Source organism: Haliotis cracherodii, unplaced genomic scaffold (assembly GCF_022045235.1).
Source record: "Haliotis cracherodii isolate W230 unplaced genomic scaffold, xgHalCrac1.p SCAF_5, whole genome shotgun sequence".
NCBI lineage: Eukaryota > Metazoa > Mollusca > Gastropoda > Lepetellida > Haliotidae > Haliotis > Haliotis cracherodii.
In genome coordinates, this window is record NW_027266308.1 from 11,666,777 (window position 1) to 11,694,222 (window position 27,446).

The window sequence follows — 27,446 nt, forward strand, 5'->3', positions numbered from 1 at the left end:
CTCACATCAGTCTCACAGAATGCCAATTCATCAGCAGACTTCCTTACTTCAACAGCAACCATCTATATTATATCTCCCGCACACATGTACTATTTACTGCTCAAAATTAAGGTGGGTGGGTGGAGATTTTGGGGGGTCCTTCATATTTTTGAAACAAGGGATCCCTAATTCTTTAACGTTTAGCTTTAGGCCATAAATAACAAGGACCTTTAGACTTTCATGCTTATTTTCCAACACTGTCGGCTAATGTAGTGAGCCTTTGAGCTCTAAAACTGTCTTGTCTTTCCCACCTGTAAATCTAACATGTTCAATATAATGTCAGTGTTAGAAACTAACAGTTTAATCCACTAGTCCTTATAATGATAACATATAGCAAAACCTGTAAAACTACACATTTCTACAAGCCCTTTCGATTCTTTAACTATTGGGCAGTTTGGCAAGGACTATAGGACTAGTGCCAATTTCCTACGCTGAGTTACGTACATTGTGAATCAATTTACCTTGAATTGATAATATCTAGCCTTGATATAATGAAGCACACACTATCATATAACAAAGGAAAATATACCCACTCCCTCTTGATTATGTTGATTCACACTACTCTTGTAATACCGGTATTGGATATCCTTCACAAACATCCAATTCTATTACCATAAACCATTAAATGAATCACCAAATGCCAGCCATATGTTACACCACTTTCATAATAACTTTCCAATGTGACATTTGCGCTGACACAGCTAAACAGCTACACATCCTCGCTACATACAAGGCAATATGTTGAAAACAGAAATGTAATATTTTCAGCAAACAGCCTACTTCCTATGATAGTGTTACAAATCAAAGGAGGCCTCGGATCTTTGAGGTTTTCTTCTGCATCTTTGAGGTTTTCTTCTGCAGTATTTGATCCTACGGATCCTTAATTTTCAATTTTTAAAATTAATCATCTGGGTAATCACAAGGACGAATTGATGTTCATGCTTACCGTATTCGACGTAATAAGCGCCCATGGCGCTAACAAAATTAGAAATAGGGGGCTCTTATTAGAATTTTATTTTGGTGAAAAAAAGTTGAAAGATATATTTCGTGGTTTATGCTGACAGCCTGAAATGTTTATGTACGACAGATATATTCTTTTCCAGAATTTAATTGCCAATAATAAAGGTGCAAATAACACACGAGTGCGTATTATACGCGAATAGGGACAGGAAGCGGTGTGTATTATATGCAATTTATGAATTAGGTGTCGGAAGGTGTGCTAATTGGGATTGTTCACAAGCCAATATATTAGCAAATCTCGAAGTGGGCGCTTATTACGTTGAATACGGTAACACTAATGACACATGTTATAATTTATTGTTACATCATCAGTGTTTGAAATGAAGGGTGGCCCTTGGGGTAGGCTTCTATTGTATTTTAATTAGCATGATTAGGGGGCCCCCAATCCTTAAACCTTAAAACATCAGGGTTGTGACAAGGATGCAATGATGTTAATGCTTAATTCAAACCACTGTTCAAAATTTGAAATGAAATGTGTCAAAAGACAAAACGAGCTTGATCCATTTCAAACAGTTCTGACCCGTGAAGATCCGGGGTAGAATACGTTTTCAGCAACCCATGCTTGCCATAAAAGGCGCCTAATGGGATCGGGTGGTCAGGCTCGCTGACTTGGTTGGTGCATGAACAATGAAACAGTTGTACAACAACCACTTACAGCATATTTTACAATATGGTTCTACATTGCTGTGTCCAGGGCAACACTTAACAATGCAGAGCTACAGATAAGCTGTGTATTTGCGCAAAATACCCCCTAAAAATATTCAATACCTTATTACTTTCAAGTAACTTGTGTACAGAAATGCATATATTAATTGAAAAACTTATCTGCATAAAAACAGCACGTGTAAATACCCAATGAAGCTTTTAGTGTACTCATGAGTCATATTAGGAAAAAACCAATAGAGTGATTAATAGATGAGTGAAAAAATATAGGTTACCCAATGAAAAATGTAATAACCCAATTAAAATAGAAACTTTCGAGTAAAAACTCGACTGCTCAAAAAGTTATCTGGAACTCTGATGATGTGAAACCAGTGCACCACATCCCTATGTGCACACTTTCAGTCTGCAAAAGTGCAGATCAACATGCACCACAGTACTCTGTTTATACAAACAGAAAGCTTAAGGGGCTCTCACACTTTACCGAGTTGCGCCCCGAGTATGGACCCGTGCTGACTCGGGGGTACTCGTATGGAGCTCGTAGCGAGGTCGTACTAAACTCGGGGTAACTCGGGATACCTCGTACTGATCTACGAGAGTTTTGGAACTGCTCAAAACAGTCAGGCCGCCAGCAAACTTGTACCAAACTCGTACCAAACTCGTATCAAACTCACAACACACTCATACTACTAGTAGTACCCTCGTGGCGACTTCGTATGAGGATCGTCTGCAAAATTTATTGCCGAGTTGACCGAGTCTAATACGAGCTATACGAGTGTGCCACCTCATACCAAACTCGTACAGCTCATATTGAGACTGTTGTGCTCGTATGCAACTCTAAATAGACTCCTATTAGACTCCTATGGGGCTCGTAACACACTCGTAGCGTACTCGTATGATACTCGTACATATATAGTCTCTTCCCGAGTTCTAACCGAGTTAGGCTCGGGAGACCTCGGCAACCACCTTGGCAAAGTGTGAGAGCTGCTTAACTTTGTAGTTGCTCTATAAAATTAGTTTTTGGGTTTAGGAAGAGAATTACATGTTTTCATTATTAGTGATTGTCAGACACAAGTTCAGACTTCACAGATTATAACATCTACTGCTGATTTTTGTGTGTGCATTCATTCATGTTCAGCTTAGTTGTTGCACAGCTAATTAATGGATGTAGGGTGAGGTTATTTGTCTAACTGTTTCCTACTGACTTGCATGATATAGGTCTATGATTGGGTGGGAACTGGCAACAGCCTGCCTGCCTGGGTCAGTTAACTCAGCACTGTAGCATGGCTGATGAGTGTCAAAACATTTTCTATCGTTAGGATGTTTTATGAATTGGTGGTACAATTCAGTCCAGTAATCTTTATTTATTTAAGGTTATTTCTTATCATTCACTAGTATTACGCTTGGGTGAGTGAATGTTGTTTTGTGCCACAGTATCCAATATTCAAGCTGACATCAGCAAATGTTAAAAGGACATTCTTATATTCCATCACCAAAACAGACAAATATCTTCAGGACATATTGGATGACAATCAGTCAATGTCCTTGGGAATAGCCCCATCCGAAACGTTGAACATGTGTTTTTAATTGAGGATGGAAGTCAGGGTATCTTTGTCATAACCCGTGAAGATCCAGGTTAGAATTAATTGGTCTTCTGCCACCCATGCCTGATCCAGACTCCATTACTTAAAGACCTCAGTCATAGAGCTGGAATATTGCTGAGTGCACCCTAAAACAACCAACCAACAAACAAACAAACAAACAAACAAATCCTGGTTTATGTTCAAGATTTAGGGTCCAAAGATCAAAAAAATATGAGAGCAAACCCCAAGGACCTATGATTACCCCTCAATTTCATGTACTGATACTAACACATAGCCAAAGGATAGTTTTAATTTTAATTATTCAAAAACAGTGTTCCTGCTGCCTTTTGAAACTGTCAGTCCTGTGGACTGGCAACTCTAAAAATTACCAGTCCCATCCAGTTTTTGTCAGCCCCAACCCTCAACAAATAAAATTCGTATGAAAATTACCAGGTTTTAATTCTTTCAACATCAATGTGACTGCATTGTACCTTAATGGCTGACAAATTGAGTGTCATTATTTCTGAAGTAACTTATTTAGATCAAAACATCATTCACCCAAAGTTCAATCACAATTTTCTCTTTATTCCTGAATATTTCACTTTGAATTAAGACTAAGTCACTACAAAAAGATATTTAACCTCAAAGCAAAGCGAAATATTATTTCCTGGCACGAAAATAAACAATGGGAAACCCTGATAATAACAGACAAGCGGACTTCATTTGATGATCGATAATGTTTTGTTCAACAACAAAGATTTACAAGAAACCTTATTTGCCGGTCCATGGGGACTGGCAGTCAAGAATAACTGATTCGAGCCTAATTTTACCTGTAATAAACTGGTCATTACCGGTAAATGGGAACACTGAAATATAGGCCAATGTTAGCTGAAGGTATGTTAATCCTCTGCCATTTAGTGACCTTTTCCTCACACAGACACCGTGCCGGCAGCCACATTTGACAACAGCAACAACATACCTCTACAGCTTTAGTCATTCACTCCCATGGGCACAGCTCATAATCCATTGCATCAACATCGGAAACAAGTGAATTGTTCCAGACCATAGACTCATATTATAACACAAGAGTGTGTGATTGTGTTGGATTAAGGCCACTTTGAATGGAATAGCATTACAGTCATATCGCTGTGAGCATGTAGGCTTGTGGAAGGAAAGCCTGAAGAGACCTAGGTCTTAAACAGTTACTGTTTGATGAAACCCACAAGCATGGGAATGGTGCTGACAAACCGAGGGTCATAATCAGTACAGGGAACTGTGGGTCTCAAACGCTGGAGCTATAGCTCTCTATAACTCTCAGTGTGTATTGGCATGTAACCCCAGGCAAGGGCTTTAGCCTTTAACTGACTATAAAAGTCCAGTTTCCACCCTTGCAGAACTAGGCTGAAATTCTGGAGCTACATTTTGGCTGGACTATTGAGTCTATCAAAATTGTGTAACAAACTAAACATCCCATTCTCAAACAACATGGATTCAACATGCATATTTTAGTTGACTGAAGGATTTACAAAGTATTGTACTGCCAAATGGGTGTTGACAGATATATTGCAAGTCTTTTAAAGTTATTAATCAAGGTGCTAAAGTGATTTGATGCACTTCGTGGGGTAAGGCCTGTTTTATGAAAATATAGATCTTGATTATTGATCAGATTGTCTTGACTAGGTGCTGCCATTTTGTTTGAAGCAAATGCAAGTGATATGAGAGGTGGAAGCTGATTGGTAAATGGGAGGGACATAACTCGTAATAGCCACTGGTGGTGCTACGATCTAGCCTGTAAATTCCAGCCTTGTTCAGCAAGTTCAGAAACTGGACTCTATAGTCAGTTAAGGCCCTTGCCTCAGGAAGATGGGAATTGGTTGTAAAATCATTACAAATAAACAGACTGTCCCAACTTGAGAGAGGAGAAAAATCTTTCCTGTTCTTTCATGAAAAATCACATTCTTTTGCTTGGCTGCTGGGACCTTCTTATCAATCTTCAATTATTTCAAGTTATCAGAACAATACAGAATTCAGATAATTTTTGTTTCATCTGAATTACATATTTCACACAAATGACACAATTCTTATCAAAGATATTACTGAGTCAACTTGTATTTTTTATATCTCACCAGACTATGTAAACACAGTGACCAATGTTTTGTAGCCTAAAAGTAAAACCACTAGGGTTGGCGTATTGGCACATAAATCGTATTGCAATATATCCCAATACGGAGAGCTCTATTGCAATACCGGTACATATTGCAATACCTATTGGGGGCCAAATTATAAGTATTTGTACTGTTCAAATGGTACATGTTTCTTCAATCAATAATCCAGACTTCAGATTGCTAGATGGGTGGTATGGTTAAACAAGACTACCTATAACGACATCAATATGGAATGTTAATGTAAACAACTTGAAGCGTGTGCAGTTTATAATTTATATGATAATATATTAATTCTTCAATGACTGTATCGGAAAATATTGATAAGCAAGAGTTGTATAGTGATACACTTATAGAAGACGCCATATCGCAAGAAACCAGTCTACCAGTTATATTACACACCCATTAAAACCACTTTTCTTGACCATGTCTTTAAACTTATTGCTAAGTCACAGATTTATTATCATCCACATAGACGACAGTTGGTCAATATTGTACGGTGATCACTGCTAAGCACAATTGGCCAGTAGACTCAAACATGTTTAGCTGAGACTAGTATCAGACGCACTAACTTACTCCTCAGGACTCGAAATTAGCAATACATCAGGTGACCTAGGGGCACCGGGCCTGTTTTTCAGGTGTGCCATTTTCAAGTTAGGTGTGGCTGGTCTATATTACCTAATTATTATAAAAACTAGTTATCATCTGATAGGTGTTTCACAAGTCAACACAAATAACCACTTCTGTTTGAACCACAAGACTTTTGTAATGTGCATGATATTCCGTGAAAATACGGAAAGACGTGATTACATTCAAATGTATTTCGTGCAGTCTTGAACATATTGTCAAATGTCTGTAAGATACAGTCAACGGAAATCACCGAATAATGCTGATTGATTTTACAACAGAAGTCATTCAATGATTGTGCGACATGCAACTAAAGGAAAAAACACCCGCTTTCTATTCAGAGTTTAATTTCGTCATGACATGATATAAATCTTGAAGTAAGTACTTTTAATGAAAATGACCATGCCCATGAGGCACAGTACATGAAATCATGCATGCCTTTTCCTATTTTATTTTTGCCACGGGCATGGCGGCACTAGTAATTTCGAGCCCTGCTTACTCTGATTCTAAGCAAAAATATGTTATTGCTGGGTCAAGTTGAAACATGACCCAGCAATGATAGAATATTCTTAGTAAGTTTTAAGTTTTTAAGTCTTCAACTTAAAACTTACAAAGAATATTGAATTATGCTTTTCTTTTGTAAATAACAGTGACATCAACCCTGTAACCACGGTAACAGAAAACTAAACAATTGGGCGAGGCATTACAAATTTCCCACATAGTTGACATTAAGTGGAACTCCAGGCCTTCCCTAATCCTTTATCTATGTTAACAGAGTTGGGTGAGGTCACAGTGATGGCCTGGAGAGTCACTAATTTGGATATTAATATAGTATAATAATATCGATAGACTTATACAATAGATTGGTAAACCATCCCACATAATGATGATGAGATTACATCAAACTATCAATACAACTTACAGGCTGAAGGCAGGAAGGATGCAGTTTCCCTTCCGTCTTATTATGTTAGAGGAAACTGTTCCATAACTCGAAACATGGTTCAGTCCAGTTTGATCACTGCCATCGATACAAAGATTCAATAACCATGATAACAGATGATTCAAAGTTGAACTAAGGCATGAGAGAAAATTGAAAGTTGCTGATTTACTACTTGCACTTCATAGGAATCTACTCGATCACGTTCACAATGAGATGCATGTGTCATTAGTGGAGAAAACAGGATTTTCCAAGCTGAATGGGCTCTTAAACCATCAGATCGAAGGTTTAGAGGAGTACACAAGCTCTTAAAATCCCATGCACCCAATTATAAACACATGTCACACATCATATCATTCATAACGAGGGGGCGCGGGTGGCCCAGTCGTCTAAGGCGCGGCGATTTGCTGTGCAGAGTTGCGTCCCTTGGGCACGCCAGAAACCTATGATTGTGGGTTCGAATCCCCGTTCGCCCCGATTATGTTTCTAGGTTTTTCAGCACCATACCCGTGCTCGTGGGTTTCACCGAAGTGGTAAACATCTGAGACCTGCATCCCTTCGTGCTTTCCTCCCACATTAAGCTGACACGCCGGGATATGACTGGAATACTGTTAAAAGCGACGTTAAACCCAACTCCCTCACTCATTCATAACGTAACAAGCACAGGAACTCGATGATCATGATGATAGCGTGTATAACATAATATATTCGTATAGAGAAAAAAATCACACCTCTCTATATACATAGAGACAAGGAGTGATCATGACACCCGCCATCTTGGTTCTTATTCAACATTTCGCACTCGGTTCGAATCATAGCTCATTATTGCATGAAATGTTCAGGTGACCAAGCACAAAACATTACTTCATTGGCGGTCATTCGTTCTTGTGTAGGGCTCCATGACCTGAGCTGCATGGCAATCGGATACACCTAAAGTTTACTTTTAAATGCAGCTTCGTAACATTTACACTAATATTGTGGAATAATATCAAATCATAAGAGTGCATAACAGGTGTAGATTTAGCCATGTAACTGCTGGTCCTTCGACCCCTGACTAAAGAAATGGCAGAGGGACAGCTGAAAGAGGTGCAATGGATATTTTGGGACAATTAATTGCTACATGTTGTAGGTACACAGCTTGTTGCTATACTAATCAATTTTCATATCTGGCCTTTCACAGATAACAAACAGCAAGCAGGAAGAACAATGTTTGTGTGGACCTGTTGGCTTGGGAGTGTTCTAGGAAAACTAGTGAGCTTCACAGTAAAAGGCGTAGCCTTGGGTTAAACACTGTAGGCTACTTCAGCCACTAATGGGAAACCTGAGTCTAGTATAGACTGAATAGACTGTTTCAGTGTCCCAAGCTGTGATTAGGGGTGAAACGATACATAGGTCACGATACAATATGTATCGTGATACACATATTTACGTCAAATTACATGGAAACTTCTTGACAATAAATATTGCAGAGCAGCTTCAAAAGGAAAAGCTGGCAGTGGACATATGTTTGTAGCAGCTATTTTTAGAAGTGAATTTGAAACATGAATTACAACACATTTTGCGATATTTCGCTGACAATTTGCTTCGGGTCATAAAAGTTTAACATAAAAATCATATTGTATTGATACAGAAAACAATGTATCGCGTATTGTATCGTCGCATGAAATTGCTGGAATGTTGCTTAAACATGTTAAAGGGGCACTGATCTAACGCAATTCCCCGGGACTGGTTGTTGCCTTTGTTATTGTTTTTTCCCAGTGAGTACCCGGATGTAGAGCAGAAATCTAGACTAGCTCGCGACCTCTGTTGCGCCATTCGTAAGCGCATTAGTCACTTTTATGGATACCGGTAGTAATAAGAGCGTATGGTCACATTGATCAACAAAATGAAATACAGTTTTCGAGATAATAAGGAAATGTAGGTATCTTTGGGGGTAGCATCGGTAACGGTGACGAAGTTTTGATAAGTCACTTGCTTGGTAATTTTGCGATTTTCACTATTTTGACTTGCAACACAAAGTAAATATTTCATCTGAGCATTGCTTTTTTTATAGTGTATATTTTTTTACTGTCAAAATGTGTAACATATTTATTAAACGTATAAATATTCAGTTATTTTACAAAGTGACTGAAAAACATTTCCATCTGTATTATTATGATAACGAATTCCAAACATTTTGATGTTTAATGTCATCACCAAGAGACTGAAAATGTTACGTTGAAAAGTACATTTCTATGTTGTTTGGCTTCTAATCCTACATAATAATCTGTTGTGATGTTTGTAGGCCCTTTTGATCGTCTTAATCAATCTGGACAGATTTTTTAGTCAAAATGAATGAAATATTTACAAATTTTATAAATTGCCTGAGAGAATCACATTTTACAAATTGACGGTAATCTATACACGCTTACAAAGGAAATGACCTGTGAAAACAACGTCTATCGCGCATTGAAGAATTTCCCAACCAAGACGTAGAGAAACAAGAACGAATCGGTTCAAATGAAGGAAAACAAAATGCAAATACCATAATAACAACTTACCAAATTTATGTGTATAAATAGGCAGCTTCCTTGTTCGAGGAATGTATCCGTGAATATCCACACAAAGGAATAATGTCCCACTCATCTGCAGCTATACAAAATAACTTATTCGATGTGTCTCTGTAACTATCAAATATTCTAAAAGATATATATCGTTTCGGGATATTATAACCAGTGTTCGTTTCTCAACTGATCACTTGGATTGTTTCAGGTGTTTCACATAGGTGTCAAGTCTCAAGGGTTGGCTGAGAAAGGCCACGTGACAACTATTTTCATTACATCCACGGTTCCTAAAAAATCCACTGAGTTTGATAACAATGAGCAACCAATCAACGTATTATCAGTTAACCCTTTGAACAAAGTATGTTGTTTTTACATCGGCACTTCACGCCATGATATGAGTGTATTCCCCTTGTTTTAGTAAACCTAGACATGTAAACACTCACTTTTGACATATCCACTGTGCAAGATAACAGTGATTAATCAATCAACGTATTTTCTGTTAATCCTTTGATGACTAGGAACGATCCGTTGATTTACCTAAAAAAGTAAATCAACTGATCATTCATCTCTTGCTAGGCTGCCACGTGCATATTACATAACGCACATTTCACCTCACTTCAAACCTGGATTTAGATTGAATAATTACCCCAGACACAATAAATGCCAAATGAGAACCTTTGTCAGGTAATCTAAGTGGTGCTACCACTAATTGTACCTGTAATAAATTCATTAACTGAGCATCAAGTGAATGACGACAAATACACAAGTGTAGGGTTATACGAGAAAACGTGGATGACAACAAGGGAGTAGTAATCGTATTATCGACGCAATCCGAAATCCGAAAATGCTTTCACTGCATGGATACTTTTTTTTAGTATTAAACTATAACCATCTGGGGTATTTCCAAATGACGACTTCCGATGAGCTCCGCCGTTCTTTTTGTCTGTTTGTTTAGGCTGAAGAAATAAATTAACATGCGCCCTTTGTCGAATCTTTATAGATCACATTTAACCTATCAGTGTTTATTCAAAAATGCGTAAAACAAATATTGCCTCCAGCCTCCAAGTTTATTTAGCTGTCCTTGCAGACGGTAGCCCAGTCTCTGGTCACGCTCAGTTGCGTTGCGTATCATCCGGGTACTCACGGGGGAAAAAACAATAACAAAGGCAACAACCAGTCCGGGGAATGGCGTTAGATCAGTGCCCCTTTAAAGATGCATAAAACAATATTCACTCACGTCATGCCACTAAAATGCTCAGTCAAGCACTATTATCACAGCATGAATGTATGAGGCTAAGTTATTTTCAACACTAGCCAGCCCTGATGCCAGTGATGGTCAGAAGATTGTGTTTTCCTGAACTTAAACAAGAGTGTTATAATGGATACCTGAAGCATTTGCTCTGATCATGCTGATGTATGTGATAATCATATGTACGTGTCTGGACTACAAGGGCATTACAGGGAGGAACTGGGGCATGGAGGGCTGGGTTTGAGTCTGAAGACACATACACACATTATACATACAACATGTGGACTGGCAGGCTGCAGCCGGCAGCTCTGACCTACATACAGCTGTGTATTGCTATGTACATCAGCCACCATGAAATATATATCTGGCATGTCACTTTGTCTGTTTATAATGTAATCACTAGGCGTATTCAACAAATGAAAGGTCAGAGACAGTAAAGCAGAGAGTCTTGAGAAAAAACAATTAATATTTTTACAGAAAGAAAAGAAAAGCCTTATTTAATCAATAATTTTCATGCTAAACTTCAGTGTCTACTGATTTTGTTAGTTTACTTATACAGTCAAACACTGTCGGGGGATGCATCTCTGCACAGCGAATCGTGGCGTCTTAGAGGACTGGGCCACCCATGCCCCTCGAGACAACAGTAAGTTTGACACATCAAAGTTCAACACAACAGCGTTTAACTAACACCTTCAGATTTGTTACACTTGTAATCTTGATTTTCTACAGTTAGTCAATCCGAAATATAACTTAGCTTGGCCTGCAATTTACCACTGTCACACTTAGCATTGTGATTGATGTGAAAATGACAATTGACTATATCGACAGCCTACAAGAATGAATGACCTCATCATTGGCCCCACAAACATGCCTGCAGGTGCCCTGATAAAACTCTGGTATGAACAATAACAGCATTATAACATCACTACCCCCGATCAATAAAACATCACCACCACCCACACTCAATGACATAACACGGACATGCTGACTCATCATTAATGAGGGACTTACATCAATTGGTATGAACTACGTTTTAAATATCAGATGTACCTGTCACTGATCAGCAGACATACGACATCATGACAATAGTGTCTCGCTCATGCTATGACCAATGACAGGATTTATCATTAATCTTAATGGCAATCAGATACTCATCTAAAGAAAACAACAAACCCTCTGGGCCTCCAGGAAAGTCTTTTTCAAATTAAAGTTGACACGTGCCATAATATAACCTTGTAGATTATGCTGATTGCATAACATATTACACATTTTGCTATGTGACATTGACTCAATTATTGTATAATGAATAAAGTAATTATGTTATAAACATACAAATTTTGATGACAGAATGAGATTAAAAAAATTGTCACAACTGTAAAAGATCAAATGATTTAAGCCACTGGTCTATATAATGGTACCTCTAAATTATATCACAGAAAATAATTTATATTATCATTAAGTAATTAGTAAGATGTTGGATATATCAAATTATTGGGCATCTATGAGCAAATCATTGGCCCCTTATCATGCTTATGCTATTCACATTGTGTTTAATTAGGGTTCTAGTTCAATGCCAATATTGTCTCTAAAATACAGTGTGTCTTCAATATTACACTGACATCAAGGAGTGACTAATCATCGATTTTCGTATGTTGACATACACAGACAGGTAACTGATCTGTCCTTTGCCTCTGTGCCAAGCACGGTAATAGGAAGAATTATTACAAGCATGTAAAAAATGTCAAACATTTCCTCCATTGTGTACTTACCTTGGCAAGTCGAGCTCGCTTGATGAGGTCATTCAGTTTCCTAAGGGCTGCATTTCGGGGTAAACTCTGCAAATCTTTAAACAGATCTGTTTCCTCTAGTTCAAAAAGCTTTCTGTTCATATCATAATGTAGCGGTTGATCCCAAAATGATCCAATGTATACTCTTGCTACTTCGGGTGTATTGAGCACTTTTCCAAGGGACCACATCAAGGCTCCGTAAACTCGCATTAACTGCTGATGATCAACCATATCAGCTTTGTTTAATACGATTCTAATTTTCTCATCATAGCCCTTGATTGCATCTATTGCTCTACGAAATTCATCAGAAATGTCAAGTTTATGCGCATCAAAAAGCAGGATGATCCGGTCCACCCTCTCAGCGAACCATTCCAAGACTCCTGCGAAGTCATATCCCCTGTCAACCCTTTGTTTCTCACCAGATAAAATTCCAGGTGTGTCAACAATTGTAATACTATCCAGGACTGAATTCTTTACACTGGAACACTGAAATCTGTTGAGGAAGGCGTTGCCGAACTTCGAAAGCGGACGAAACTGTTTCTTGGTGTCAACCACAAGCGCATTGCCAGGAACCATGCCATCTTGTTCACCGTACATAACAGCTATAAACCTATCCGTTGTTGGTTCAGGGCCGATTCTTATTCCAGGGAAATCGGACTCCAGAAGGTACCTGATGAATGTAGTTTTACCCGTTGAATACTGGCCGATTAGCAAAATCATGGGCTTAGCATCAAAATCAGCGTCATCGAGGGGCGGGGAGTGAAAATCGTGAAATTTGTAGTGCTCTTCTAACGGCAGTAACTTCTGCTTGTAGACTTTCTTTAGCCCCTCAACCACATTCGCGTACACCTCTGGCTCTTTCTTTCGACGGTCGTCGTTTGATAACCACCGCAACATATTGAATTTGTTGGTCAACACACACTGATGACAGTGTTTCCTCTGCCGGCTTTTATATATATGTCAAAGATGGAGGGACCGGAACTTGACGAAAGGGCCCTCACTGCGCATAATCACGCGATGTTTAGTTAATGACACTATATTCCATCAAACTACTCATTTACATCATACTATCAACAGTACTCTGTTGTAATGAAAAACATAATACATTCTAACAACAGTCAATACTTTTATTCAGTGCATTTTCACTGTTTTATATCAAAACTGCAACAAATATAACCAATATAGCTGCATCAAAATCTTGTCCACGGTTTTAAGAAGTGTCAAACAAGATATGACTCTATCACTCTTACATATCCCGTTATTTTTTGTGAACATATCAACATAATTAAGACTAAATATCAACGAACATGTAGCAAAAAAGGAAATATCATCATCAATAAAACTAGCTGATCGGCCAATCAACAAACAATCAAACGTACGATGCGGGCTATGTGCACTGTCATTATTGATAGTGTTTTCGCAATCAATTAGCATTTGATTACACCTCAGTTGCTTATTGGATGCACATGATGTAGATGGTGTTGTTTACTGTGTGTGGCTCATTGTTCCTTTTTCAGGCAACATGTGACTAGTTTAACTGATTCTGAGCCAGATTTTTTAGCAGTTATTTTCTTTAATCCAGTCAATTTCTTGTGTCGACAATATGCTATGTACATGTTATTAACTCTGTTTACATAATTACATAATTAGTAACTATATATCCAATTGAAAAAAAAAAGATTTGCTTTCATGAAATGCTCTTTTTGAATGTATTTTCCCTTTCTTGTTAAAAGTTAGTTGTATATTCCAGATACCTCGGTATATGATCTTTGTATATCTCTGTACTTCCAGCTCAATTATTCAATGTTCTTAAAAAACACAATTTCACGATCATAAAGACTAAGGATGTGTGTGTGTGTGTGTGTGTGTGTGTGTGTGTGTGTGTGTGTGTGTGTGTGTGTGTGTGTGTGTGTGTGTGTGTGTGTGTGTGTGTGTGAGAGAAGCACCTTTTACCTCCGAGAGATGTGTATCAGTGTAGGTATGTTTCAACCAGCATACAATAGTGGCGTGAATATTGTACAAGTTTTCATCTCAAATATGTAATTTAATTATATTGCTTATGTTTTGGTACATGGATTGGTGTCACCAAAAGAGGAAATATGCCGCCCTTCTGTGAAAAAAATAATACCATATCCGCCGGGCGCTTATCGAAACCATACAACGCAAGTTCATTTCTTTTTGGCAGAGATCGAGCAGTGGTGAAAGGTTATTTCAAACATCGATGAAACTAAACACAATTCAATAATAGTTACTTGGCTATCAAAGACCCCTTTTACCCTGCTGTTGTACGTAAAGTAAGGCTGTAATATACTCAAGAACATACTTAGGCATATTTTCTGTATAAGTGATAAAAATTACTTGTATGTTGATCTAGAATTTGCATCTGATCATTGAGAATGCAATGTATCTGTTACCCAAAAATCTTTCATTACAAAGTTTGGCATCTAAATACACCCTTTTATCGTAAATGCTTGCACATCGCCAATTACGTGAAGTGTTTTTTATCATTTCACTATACAGCCCCCATCCCCTCTCCCCCCCCCCCCCCCCCCCCACCCCCTCCTATTACCAGTTTCAAAGCTAGTTGTTACATCAACATACTGGTTCTTCTTCATCAGACATCACAGTCAGATAGCTCTGTTTCATCAGAGTCATCACAGTCAGATGGTTCTGTTTCATCAGAGTCATCAGATTCATCAGAGTCAGATGGTTCTGTTTCATCAGAGTCATCACAGTCAGATGGTTCTGTTTCATCAGATTCATCAGAGTCAGATGGTTCTGTTTCATCAAAGTCATCACAGTCAGATGGTTCTGTTTCATCAGTCATCATAGTCAGATGGTTCTGTTTCATCAGAGTCATCACAGTTAGATGGTTCTGTTTCATCAGAGTCATCACAGTTAGATGGTTCTGTTTCATCAGAGTCATCACAGTCAGATGGTTCTGTTTCATCAGAGTCATCACAGTCAGGTGATTCTATTTCATCAGAGTTGCATATCAATTTCTTTATTTCCGTACTGATGGAGGCTACAGGCCTATAGTACAGTTATGATTTGTACATTCAGAGCAGTAGAGTCTATAACATAATATGTTTTCTGTGTCTCATTGCATGATAAATGTACATCGATACATATTGTAAAAGTAAGTACTTAGAGTTTTTTAACAGCGATGTGAATTTAAAGACATTGGGATTGACTTGAACATATTCAGGTATATACTTAGCCCTTAATGCTGCATAAAATGGGCATATAAGAAGGAAGTGGTATTCATCTTCAATGTCATTTAGGGCGCACAAGTGACAAGTGCCTTCTTCTCTTTTAATACCCGTGAAACGTCCAGTTTCAATAAATAAATCATGTGAACACCATCGAAATCTTGCTAATGAAACTCGGAATTATTTTTACATTTAAACAAAATAAATACTGTTCGGGATATAAATAATGTCTTACCATTTTGTAATAAATACATTTGTTTGATTCAGATACAGATTGCGACCATTATAAATATATGTCTTTTAGTCTTTGTGTTAATGATCTAATGATAATATAATAATATAATAAATAAGAATGACATTGTATATTTTGTTCACACAATACATAGCCATAACCAACAGAAAACAGCAAGCCTTTTACATCTGTTACCCAATTTCGTTTTCCATTTTTATCAAAGAGAACCATCATATTATATCATTTTTTCGGGAACCTAGAAGATGGCATATTCAATAATTGTAACCAATATTTGATAACCTTTAGATATGAATATATAGATTGGAAATCTGCCACAATCACTATATACCATAATGCTTGGTGTATAAACCTTAACACCAAGGAATTTCTTGCAGGCATATAAATGTACTTTTTCTATTTGTTCAAGCTTACTGAGTCCCGATATCTCTGCTCCATATAGTAATATCGGACTTATCTTTAAATCAAATATCTTGAAGAACGACTTGTACGTACTATTTCCAAGAGTAAAGATTTGTTTTAACACACCAATTAATACCCTTTGAGCTTGCATCAATGCTTGCTTTACATGCATAGACCAACGAAGATGATTTGTAAAGTATACACCTAAATACTTGTAGAAAGACGTAGTTTCTAGGCGTTCCCCTTTGTAAAACCATTTTTCCTTTTGAGCAAGTTTCCTACCATTTTTAAAAACAACGATCTTCGTTTTACCTTTGTTTGCAGTTAATTTTCATTCATCACAGTATTTTTTTAATTCGTTAATTTGTGTCTATGAGCCGTCAATACTTCTTGAGAATAATATAATATCGTCCGCAAATAATATTAAAAATAATTGCGTCATGTCAGGATGTAGTTGAATTCCATTTGTACACTAATCTTGAATTTGTGTTGCTAATTCATGAATAAAAAATCTCATCGCAGTCAGATGTTACTATTTCGTCGGAGTCATCACAGTCAGATGGTTCTGTTTCATCAGAGTCATCACAGTCAGATGGTTCTGTTTAATCAGGGTCATCACAGTCAGATGGTTCTGTTTCGTCAGTCATCACGGTCAGATGGTTCTGTTTCGTCAGTCATCACAGTCACATGTTACTATTTCGTCGGAGTCATCACAGTCAGATGGCTTTGTTTCATCAGAGTCATCACAGTCAGATGGTTCTGTTTAATCAGGGTCATCACAGTCAGATGGTTCTGTTTCGTCAGTCATTACAGTCAGATGGTTCTGTTTCATCAGAGTCATCACAGTCAGATGGTTCTGTTTCACCAGTCATCACAGTCAGATGGTTCTGTTTCATCAGTCATCACAGTCAGATGGTTCTGTTTAATCAGTCATCACAGTCAGATGGTTCTGTTTCATCAGTCATCACAGTCAGATGGTACTGTTTAATCAGTCATCACAGTCAGATGTTTCTGTTTCATCAGTCATCACAGTCAGATGGTACGATTTTGATTTAGTGTGTCATGTAATGTCCAATATTGTTAATATCAGGGAAGGGGCGGGGTATTCTAGTTACCTCTGGACCAGACCATTCAGAAACAAACTCACACGTTGGCTTACAAGATTTCTTACAATACAGTACAGTACAGTACACAATACTTAGGGGGTTCATTTAATTATATTTTAAGATTTAAGGGGGAATCATCAGCACCACGCTAAGCCATAAATTATGAACGGTCCCTTATTTACATGATAATGTGCATTTTTCTCTCAAAAAGCCGTAATCCTCACAACGTCACATAGCCTCGGAACAATTTACAGAAATTGTAGTTTTTAGAAATGGGGGTATTTTAAATCGCTTTGAAAAATGGTACTATAACGGCCGTTTATTAAAAACAGTTTCATATTATAAATATCTGGGGGTAATATTTTCTTCTAGACTGATTTGGACGAAATCATGTGAGAACATGGCAGCTCAGGCTGTTAAGGCATGCATCCCTGTTTATAAATTATTCCAAAAAAATTCATTCCTATCATTCTCCACAGCTTGTAAAATATTTGATTGTAAAATAAGTCCTATACTTTTATATGGTGCGGAAATTTGGGGGCTAAGGTATTTTGCATGTATAGAGAAGGTTCAAACTTCATATTCTAAATAGTTTCTTGGTGTAGGTAAATATGCCTCAAACACAGGTATCTTAGGGGAAACTGGCCGCCACTATATGTTTGTCCAGAGTCAGATCAGAGCTATAAAATATTGGCTAAAATTATTGCACATGGGATCAAATAGATATCCTGTACAATGTTATTACTTCCTTAAAAAGCTAGATGAGAAAAGTTGGGTGACAGATCTTAAAAATTGTTTATATGTTAATGGTTTTTCATATGTCTGGGACTACCAAAATGTTGGTGATGTAAATATTTTTTTGTATCAATTTCAGGAAAGACTAAAAGATGTTGCATTTCAAAATTGATTTGCAAAATTGTCTGCTTCTTAATATTTATCTCATTATTCAAATGTTAAATCTTTGCTGAATGTAGAAAAATATATTGATTCTTTGCAGGATAAATCTCTCAGAAGAACCTTCTGTAAATTTAGGATTAGCTTACATAATTTTAATGTTCAGTTACTACGTAAAAACCCCTCAGATAATGAAAATAGTGTATGTAGATATTGTAACAAGGGTTGTATTGAAAATGAAGACCATGTCTTTTTCACTTGTGATTATTACCAGACTTTACGGAAACATTATATTACCCAACTACAGGATATGTATGACGGTTACCTGTCACTTCCAAATATTCTTAACTGCAATAATGTCGATGTAATAAAACTGACTTCTGTATACTTGTATAAGATATTTAAATCTAGAAAAACGTGACTAAATTTATATTGTACTGACATTGTAATATAGGCCACATGTGGCCCACATTACCGAATAAATCTGTCTGTGTCTGTGTCTGGAACAATTTACAGCTACACGTACATACGACGTACGTTTTAGATGAATCAGTTAAATTGTTATGACAACATACCTATTTGCTAAAATATCACAGAAATCTAACAGATGACCACTAATTTCTTTGAGCATTGAAATTAGTTGTTGTTGCAATAGTCGTGCATATCAATTGACCCCTGACCTTCTCGTTCGACCTCTCGCCAGGCCACGTGGATACTTACGTCAGCTAATGTTTTGGTTTTCAGGTCTGTCTGCTAAGCGAGAGGTAAACATCAACACAGCGTCTGAAAGTTGTCCGTTCTCAGCGAATTTGCAGCAAAATCGGACCAATTTTGCTGCTGAAAGGTAGTATATGCATACATTACGTCGTGCCTATGTAGTAAGACCCTCAGCGGTTCCAATAAACATTAATATATGATGTAAAAGATACGCATTAGCCGTGCACTTTGACGGCAAATATGTCGGCCTGTCAAATGTGCGGAGCTCTGACTCGGTGTTGTTTGTTAATGGCCGTAGTCACGAATTAGCCGCCTAACATGATCGGCATAAACAATCTATGCGTATCATTAAGCGAATTTGTGAGGATTTGACTGACGTCATTCGCCTATGGTGAGTTGAAGCGGACGATAATGAAAGAAACAGGAATATATTTTTTTTATCGTCAGACGAACACCGCGCTGACATCATTTGTTTATTCATCAGAAGGACGATGTTTTTTAGATTGCACGTTTTATATTTTCCCGCAATACATTGTTATGCATTGTCAGGTTAGAAAAACCATTGATTTGTGGGATTCGTGACAAGTAATAAACAAGACATTGATTTCGGATTTGTTGCCATTTTGGGTCTATAAATAGATCGGTCACGTGATGTGTATATTTTCTTCACAACCAGCTGGCGACGGCAAGGCGATGTAAATGATAATGTAAGGCTAATTTGATGCGTTTTCTACATCCTAGATCGTTTGAAAGGAAACATACAATGAGCAATGATTGTCGAGGAAGAATTGTCAGGGTTTGAAAACAGCCAGAGTACCAAAATCGTGTCGAAGTTGGACAAAGACTGACGAGAATTCGACATGGGAAAGACAGAGTTGTACGTGGGCATGAACAAGGATATATCTATGTACAGATATATAGGGGCGGTGTCCTACGGGAACTTGCCTGGGGGCCTATTGAAATTGGAAATACCATTATTGGCACATACTTACGCTTGTATTGCTGAATATATCATCTGTTCGTATCACACATTCCATTCATATTTGCAGTCAAGTGGATGTAATGTGTATTATATTTCAGGAAGTGAAATCGATTGTTAAATTTTAAAACAATCAAAGGTACTAATGGTTGTCATATGTAAGACTGTGTTTTTTCTGTATTAGATTTCAATGTCTTTTTTTCTGACTTTTGACAGAATGGGTCGTATATTTCTTAACCACATTGGAGGGACTCGCCTCTTCTCATGTGCCAGTTGTGAGACACCCCTCACCAACAGAGCAGAGCTCATCTCTACAAGGTTTACAGGTAAAACATTAGCAGTCTTACTTTATGTTCACCTGACATCCACCTGAGCAAGCAATTTACTCATATTTATCTTGAAATTTGAAAGAAATTAGTCCCATGGTTCATGCTTGTTTGTTTGTTGTTTAACACTGCACTCAGCAATATTCCAGCAACATGACGATGGTCTGGACCATGAGCATCAATCCACGCAATAGGGATACCATGACATGCATTAACCAAGTCAGCGAGTATGACCACCCAATCCCGTTAGTCTCCTCCTACGACAAGCATAGTCGACTTTTACGGCAAGCATGGGTTGCTGAAGACCTAATCTACCCCAATCCCCACTTATGATATTCAGGGTCCTTGTGAATTTCTACTGTAATCAAGGGTTTTTCCAAGACCTTCAAAACTAGGGGTCCAGAGGATGCCCAGTAATTATTTTCATGTTCCTACGGGAAATATGAGGGTCAAAGTAATGAAATGGTGTAGTGTGTTCTGTAAGATTTGATAATTACTTTTATTACAAGGCCTTTGTTTTCATTTAAAAAATTTGGTACAGTGAATATTATTAGAGCTCCAGATAAGCTTTTGGTGTGGTGGGTATTTTACCCATGCATTTTAAAATCATTGGGTATCAGTAATTCTATCTAGGTATTCAAATTTCTGTTACCCACTAGTTTTTACAAATGTGGGTATTTAAGTTAAATATTTAAAAACATTATTCATCTAGTCCCTGCAAACTGGTGTCATGTGGGTTTGAGATACTTCCACAAGAAAGTGTGATGGCAAATGATCATGATGTAACTGTCATCATGGAGTTTGGTAAGGTTGACGGAATGCCCGTTTATAATTTCAAAATAAGTTGCTGATTTGCTAATCGAATACGCAGGGTTACTTCACAATATTTTGATGATACGCACAAATTTTATTTTTGTAGCGTATCTGTAATGTTCATTGCGTATTTGATATGCTTGGATTTTTTTTACTGCGTTTTTCTGCATTTCTGATGCGTATTTTACGCAGATACGCAGCTTATCTGGAGCTCTGTATTATCGTGTGTCCCGCGTGATGCCACATTGTTGTTTTGCTATTCTATTCTATTCTGTACATTCTGGACACTCATTTCTGTGTTATGCAACACCCTGGTATGGTATTTTGGTCAGGGGACCCCTATTTAATTAATCTTGGGGTTATGACAAGGACTCCATGTTGTTCATTCATAAGAATCAAATATGGTTGTAGACATGTGACTAAATGATTGTTTTGTTTCCATCTTATATGTGATGGTCAGGTGGGCTCCCTAGCCAGAATGTTAATAATTTTATACATACCAGCACCTGTGCATTGATACTTGTTCACAGAGTTCAATCCTAAAAATGGTTGGCCCTGACCAATGTACATTGATACTTGATTCACAGAGTTCATACCATGAATCGTTGGCCCATCAATAAATGAAGAGCCAGTGAGTAATAATTCAGTGACATGTTCATGAACTCTTGAAGATATGAATAGGGAATGGTTGAACAGCAGACCATGCTTGTTGTAAAAGGTGACTATGCTTGTTGTAAAAGGTGACTATGCTTGTTGTAAAAGGTGACTATGCTTGTTGTAAAAGGTGACTATGCTTGTTGTAAGAGGTGACTATGCTTGTTGTAAAAGGTGACTATGCTTGTTGTAAGAGGTTGTGTTCGAAATAACTTTAATACCCAACAAGACAGTCGGGCTGATGACCCACAAGTGTTGTCTGCCCATCTTCAAAGTTACCTGCCTCCTTTCAGACATTATAAATATGTGGCAACAACTAAGAGACAAAAATCATGTCTTGATTCATTTGAAATAATGATAACAATTACTTGAGAATCTACAAAGGTTATAATAAAATTGAATATGTAAGTAGTCTTAAAATTATCTGCCAGAGAGTCGGGCAGGTGGGGGAAAATTTCATGCAGCCTGACAGAAAAGTTACCAGCCGCGGGCAGGCGGGCTGGCAGTTATTTCAGACACTGGTAAGTGGCGACTACAGGAAGACCCATTGACCCAGATGACCGCCCACAAGAATGACCATGTTAACAAAGCTGAACGCATTCACCAAGTCCTAGATTCAACTACAGAGTGCTTGGAAAGTTGTTAAATTAACAGAGGTACCCCCTCTTGTTATTACCTGATATTATTTTATGAGCATTTTGAACTGGAGCCCATGTGGTTGTTCAAGAAGGTCTATTAATAATAAGGTCACCCCCCCACTTGCCAATATATTAGCAAATATCGCCGTGGGCGCTTATTAGAGCTGGGCGCTTATTACGTCGAATACGGTAAATAAAACACTCAAATGTATATGAATACCCAAAGAAGCTTTTTTCAGCATGCGTACAATGGAGCTAATTTCCGAAACACAATTACGAGTTATATACATCTAAAACATAATTTTATTGTTTTTAAAATCTTAAAATGTTCGCTAATTTTGGCAAAAACCCAATAGGGTGATGAATAGATGAGTGAAAAAATATTGATCACCCAATGAAAAATGTAATAACCCAATTAAAATCGAAACCTTAGTGTAAAACTCAATTGCTCAAAAAGTTATCTGGAGCTCTGTGTCTATCAGTACTGTGGATAGTGTGGTGCTGATATTTATAACTTATCATCAATTATTGCCATCTGGTCCTGAACAAATCCAATGCACCTGTAGTTGGACCAATCTTGACACCCCTTACCAAGAGTCAAGCATCCCTGTTCCAGTATCTTCGGGTTCATTAGTTAAAAAAAGAGGATAAACCAGCATCTAATGATGTAGTCCAGTGATTACTGTGTTGGTTTGTTGGGGAATAGATCCAAGTTTGAATCCTGTCATTTGTGAAACCCACTCTTGATAGATGTAACCAAAAGCTATAATTTTGCGTGATCTTGATAAAACCAACAGGAACAGCCAAATGATTCTGGCAAGACATCTGGCTCCAATTAGCATGCGAACATTGCATCATTGTGATCAACCAGCCTCCGCTGGGTGCCATGCATATTGAACTCTGTTTGCCATCTTGATGTTCATCTGATGTCCGAATGTTCAACACACTTGTGTGGAGGCATGATTCAGATCGCACAAATTCAAAATAACTCTTAAATATTTATTTTCAACACTCCAAAATGTAATATGAAAAATAGGATGTGACAGTTGATGAAAATTCAGCCAGTTTGCCAAGAAATTTGAACCCACAAACATAGACATCATTATGAAATATTAATGTGTAAGTTTTTGAAGTTGAATATAATTTGGAGCATTAATCTTGACAAGCATATGGTTTTCATTGTATTTGTTGTTGAGTTGCAAATAATTCTGTCATGAAATATGTCATGGAAGATTTGTGATACCTTATTTCATTTATACCTGTTTTCATATGGCAATTCACCATGGTTACTAAAACACACAACATCTGTCATGTCAAGAAAATATATTTCATCCTTAAAGGTAATGAACAGAGACCCAACCATAATACTGTAATCATATACTGCAGTTACCATATTCGACTGCAGTGATCCCTCGCTACAATGCTATCTTTGGGTATCTCTGATTCTCAGATCTGTAGTTGAAACATTTTGCTGAATTTAATACCTTGATTTGGGGCAAGTACATTTTAAAACTGGGCAAGTAAGAATGTTGTTCATACTTGCCCTTGGTCAAGTAACATTTGTCATATATTTTCAACCCCTGAGACCACCTCCATTGTCTAGTGGTAGAGCAACCGCCCGGAGAGCGGAAGGTCCGGGGTTCGATCGCCGTCACGTCATACCAAAAGACGTTTAAAGACGCTACTTGTTGTTACTCTGTCTGGCGCTCGGCATTAAGCGGCTAAAACAAGGACTGGTTGGCTCGGAGTCAGTATACTGTGTCTGAGTGGAGTATTCATGTTAAACTGCGGCATGGTATCTCAGTGAGCTAGCACTATAAATCGGCATCAGTCCGGACTGGTACAAGCAGCCACACAAACACACACAGGTACATGCACGTCGCTATGTAAGTGCAATAATCTTGGACGCGACGTTCAACCCCATTTCACCTCACCTCACCTCAACCCCTGATATTGAGCCTTAACATTGTCACCATGATACCCATGTTTAGACTTCACCCAAGTTGCGTGATGTACAAACATGCCTGTATTTCTAATTAAAGATTTTTTTCAGGTTGACATTATAATATTAAACCTAGATAATGTGGATGGACATGAAACTATTCTGGAATATACTGCTGGCGAAGATTACCATATGTGTTTTAAGAAGAGATACTCGCCCTCCACATAGCCCATGTTACATGTCTTACAAAACCTCTAGGACTCTTATTATACCCCCGTTTACGAAGTAAATCGGGGGTACATAGCGTTCCGTCTGTCCGTCCTACCGTCCGAGCCTTTGTACGTCCCATAACTTTTTAACCATACATCCTAGCTGCACCAAACTTGCTACACACATAACCACAATGAGTACTTGTGCCTTTTGCTAGTTTGAAGATTCTGAATTTTTTAATTTTTGCCATTTCCATGGAAACATTAGAAACTTAAACTTTTAGGGTGGGTGTTTTGTACGGCCTATATATTTTTAACCATGCACCTTAGCTTCACCAAACTTTCTACACACATAACCACAATGAGTACTTGTGCCTTTTGCTAGTTTGAAGATTCTGAATTTTTTTCATTTTTACTGTTTCCATGGACACATTAAGAAACATCAAGAATGTATTTTGTGCTAAGCATTGATTATCCCACACTAGATTGAAATATATTGCAAAAACATGTGTTCATTTCAAACATAATGCATCCTCATGGGGTAACAAAGGAAAGGGCAGTTCCTCTGACTTAAAGCAACAGGTATATTTCATTAATTAACAAACTATTTACTATTTGTTGTTGACCAGCGGGGATAACGGGGGTACCCCGGTATGTGAGCTTTGCTCACTTCTTGTTGTATCTATCTGTTTCCATATTTAAAGAATGTGAACTGCAGCTGAAGCGAGCCATTGCCGATCGAACTTTATCAAATTTTACAACAGTTAAATAATATTTCACAGAGAAGGTTGATATAAAAATAGAATGATGCTGCATCTTTGAGCTACCAACAACTGCTGAGGGCCAGTCTTGTTCATAAGCCGATTCTAAACGTGTTACAAATTCAGAAAAAACAGTTAAACCGATAAATCGGCATCCTGACTCTCCCAAGTATACCCCAAACCAAACTTCTACAAAAGCAGCTTAATTTTAGATGCCCAATTACATTTAACATTGGCAGCTTACACAAAAGTCACATATTTATATTTAGAATATTTATTCTGACCCCACCCTCTCTCAATTTCACTTCAGGAGCCACTGGAAGAGCTTTCCTGTTCAACAGAGTCGTGAACCTCAACTACAGTGAAGTGCAGGATCGTGTCATGCTGACAGGCCGCCACATGGTCCGAGATGTTTCGTGCAAAAACTGTGATGCCAAGCTCGGTTGGATCTACGAGTTCGCTACCGAGGAGAACCAGAGATACAAGGAAGGGCGTGTCATTCTGGAACGTGCTCTCGTCACGGAAAGCGAGGGATTCGAGGAACACGTTGGCAGTGACAGCTGAGTTTCTGCTGCAGAGATGCCTCCAAGATCCTGCGGGATGGTGACCTGTTGTCAAGGTGGCCAGTCGTCATGGTAATCCACTGCCACTCAGGGAAGAAGCAAGCCACTGATTGGGTACTTCGTTGCCAATGTAAATTCCATCCATCAAAGTATTTATAGACAACCTTGGATTCGGTACCGTCGCCTGTAGGTGTTTCAGCATTGAACAAATATCTAGCCTTTCAGAAGAATGGTATCGTAGTATTCAGACAAAAGTTGGATATTAAGAGACTGTTATTGTATTGTTGAAGAAAGAGCCCAATTATTTCATGGCCTTTGAGGAGAAGATTAAGGACAGATAAGTTTTCAGGTGGACGTTTTGCAAATAGAAAAAAATTTAAGAACTGAGATTGCGATCAAGACTTTGTTTGTAATGTATGTTATGATTATGTATGTTAAGATTTTACACTACATAATAGGATTTCAAATTAGAGCTCTTCTCGTGAGAAATTGTAGAGTATTTCTATAAGGCTTTCTTTTTTCTACTGATGTGAAGAGTCTGCAACAAAAGCCCACAACACTGCCAATGGATGACGTAGTTGACTGAGCTCCAGATAAGCTTTTGGTGTGGTGGGTATTTTACCCATGCATTTTAAAATCATTGGGTATCAGTAATTCTATCTGGGTATTCACATTTCTGTTACCCACTAGTTTTTATACATGTGGGTATTTAAGTTAAATATTTAAAAACGCTATTCATCTAGTCCCTGCAAACTGGTGTCGTGTGGGTTCGAGAGCTTTATAGGACTCAACAATACCACGATTCTTCCACAAGAAAGTGTGATGGCAAATGATCATGAGTTTTGCAAGGTTGACGGAATGCCCGTTTATAACTTCAAAATAAGTTGCTGATTTGCTAATCGAATATGCAGGGTTACTTCACAATATTTTGATGATACGCACAAGTTTTATTTTTGTAGCGTATCTGTAATGTTCGTTGCGTATTTGATACGCTTGGATTTTATTTTACTGCGTTTTTCTGCATTTCTGATGCGTATTTTACGCAGATACGCAGCTTGTCTGGAGCTCTGGTTGGGTCACCTTCCTGGTCAGTGCAAGCGATATCAGTATCGGGAACAGGTAACGCGAGTATCAAATTTGAAATCCTTCTTGTAGTTGTGTGTCAGATAGGGTACTGATTGCTCTCCTTCTTGTGACAAATTTTGTAAAATGACAACCTGCTGACTGAACCAGGAACCCTGGAAGTGAGAGACATTTGTTTGTAGGGCTGGGACAAGGCTCTGTATCAAGATGACGTTTATGTTCAATGTAGGGCCGTGATCTACATGTCAATACGAGAAACATCCGTGCATGTACTTGTGAACATCAAAGAA

The 27,446-nt window shown here is 37.9% G+C and overlaps 2 protein-coding genes across 3 annotated transcripts in view; one reads left to right on the forward strand and one right to left on the reverse strand.

Moving 5' to 3' along the window:
• The window catches only part of LOC139444425 (EH domain-containing protein 3-like), a 32,830-nt gene extending 19,247 nt beyond the window's left edge, over nt 1-13,583 (reverse strand). The window contains exon 1 of the mRNA XM_071225412.1: nt 12,590-13,583. Within this exon, the coding sequence (XP_071081513.1) occupies nt 12,590-13,504 (915 nt within the window). The 5' untranslated portion in view covers nt 13,505-13,583. The remainder of the gene's footprint in view (nt 1-12,589) is intronic.
• A 5,616-nt stretch (nt 13,584-19,199) lies between these two features.
• Nucleotides 19,200-26,903, forward strand: LOC139443356 (protein yippee-like 5). Of its 2 annotated transcripts, none has more exons than XM_071224343.1 (3): nt 19,200-19,315; nt 20,384-20,493; nt 25,821-26,903. In XM_071224343.1, the coding sequence occupies exons 1-3, from the start codon at nt 19,200-19,202 to the stop codon at nt 26,072-26,074; spliced, it is 480 nt and encodes a 159-aa protein (XP_071080444.1). In that variant the 3' UTR covers nt 26,075-26,903. The 2 variants fall into 2 exon arrangements, with proteins under 2 accessions (XP_071080444.1, XP_071080445.1); XM_071224344.1 differs by lacking the exon at nt 19,200-19,315 and adding an exon at nt 19,998-20,065.
• The last annotated feature ends 543 nt before the right edge of the window (nt 26,904-27,446 follow it).

What these genes read in the sequence shown, in the direction of transcription:
- LOC139443356 (XM_071224343.1), top strand. Translation starts at nt 19,200, where the DNA reads ATGTTTTGGTTTTCAGGTCTGTCTGCTAAGCGAGAGGTAAACATCAAC. An exon ending in ACCAATTTTGCTGCTGAAAG is followed by an intron (nt 19,316 to 20,383) that starts GTAGTATATGCA and finishes GACTTTTGACAG; the next exon opens with AATGGGTCGTATATTTCTTA. An exon ending in CATCTCTACAAGGTTTACAG is followed by an intron (nt 20,494 to 25,820) that starts GTAAAACATTAG and finishes ATTTCACTTCAG; the next exon opens with GAGCCACTGGAAGAGCTTTC.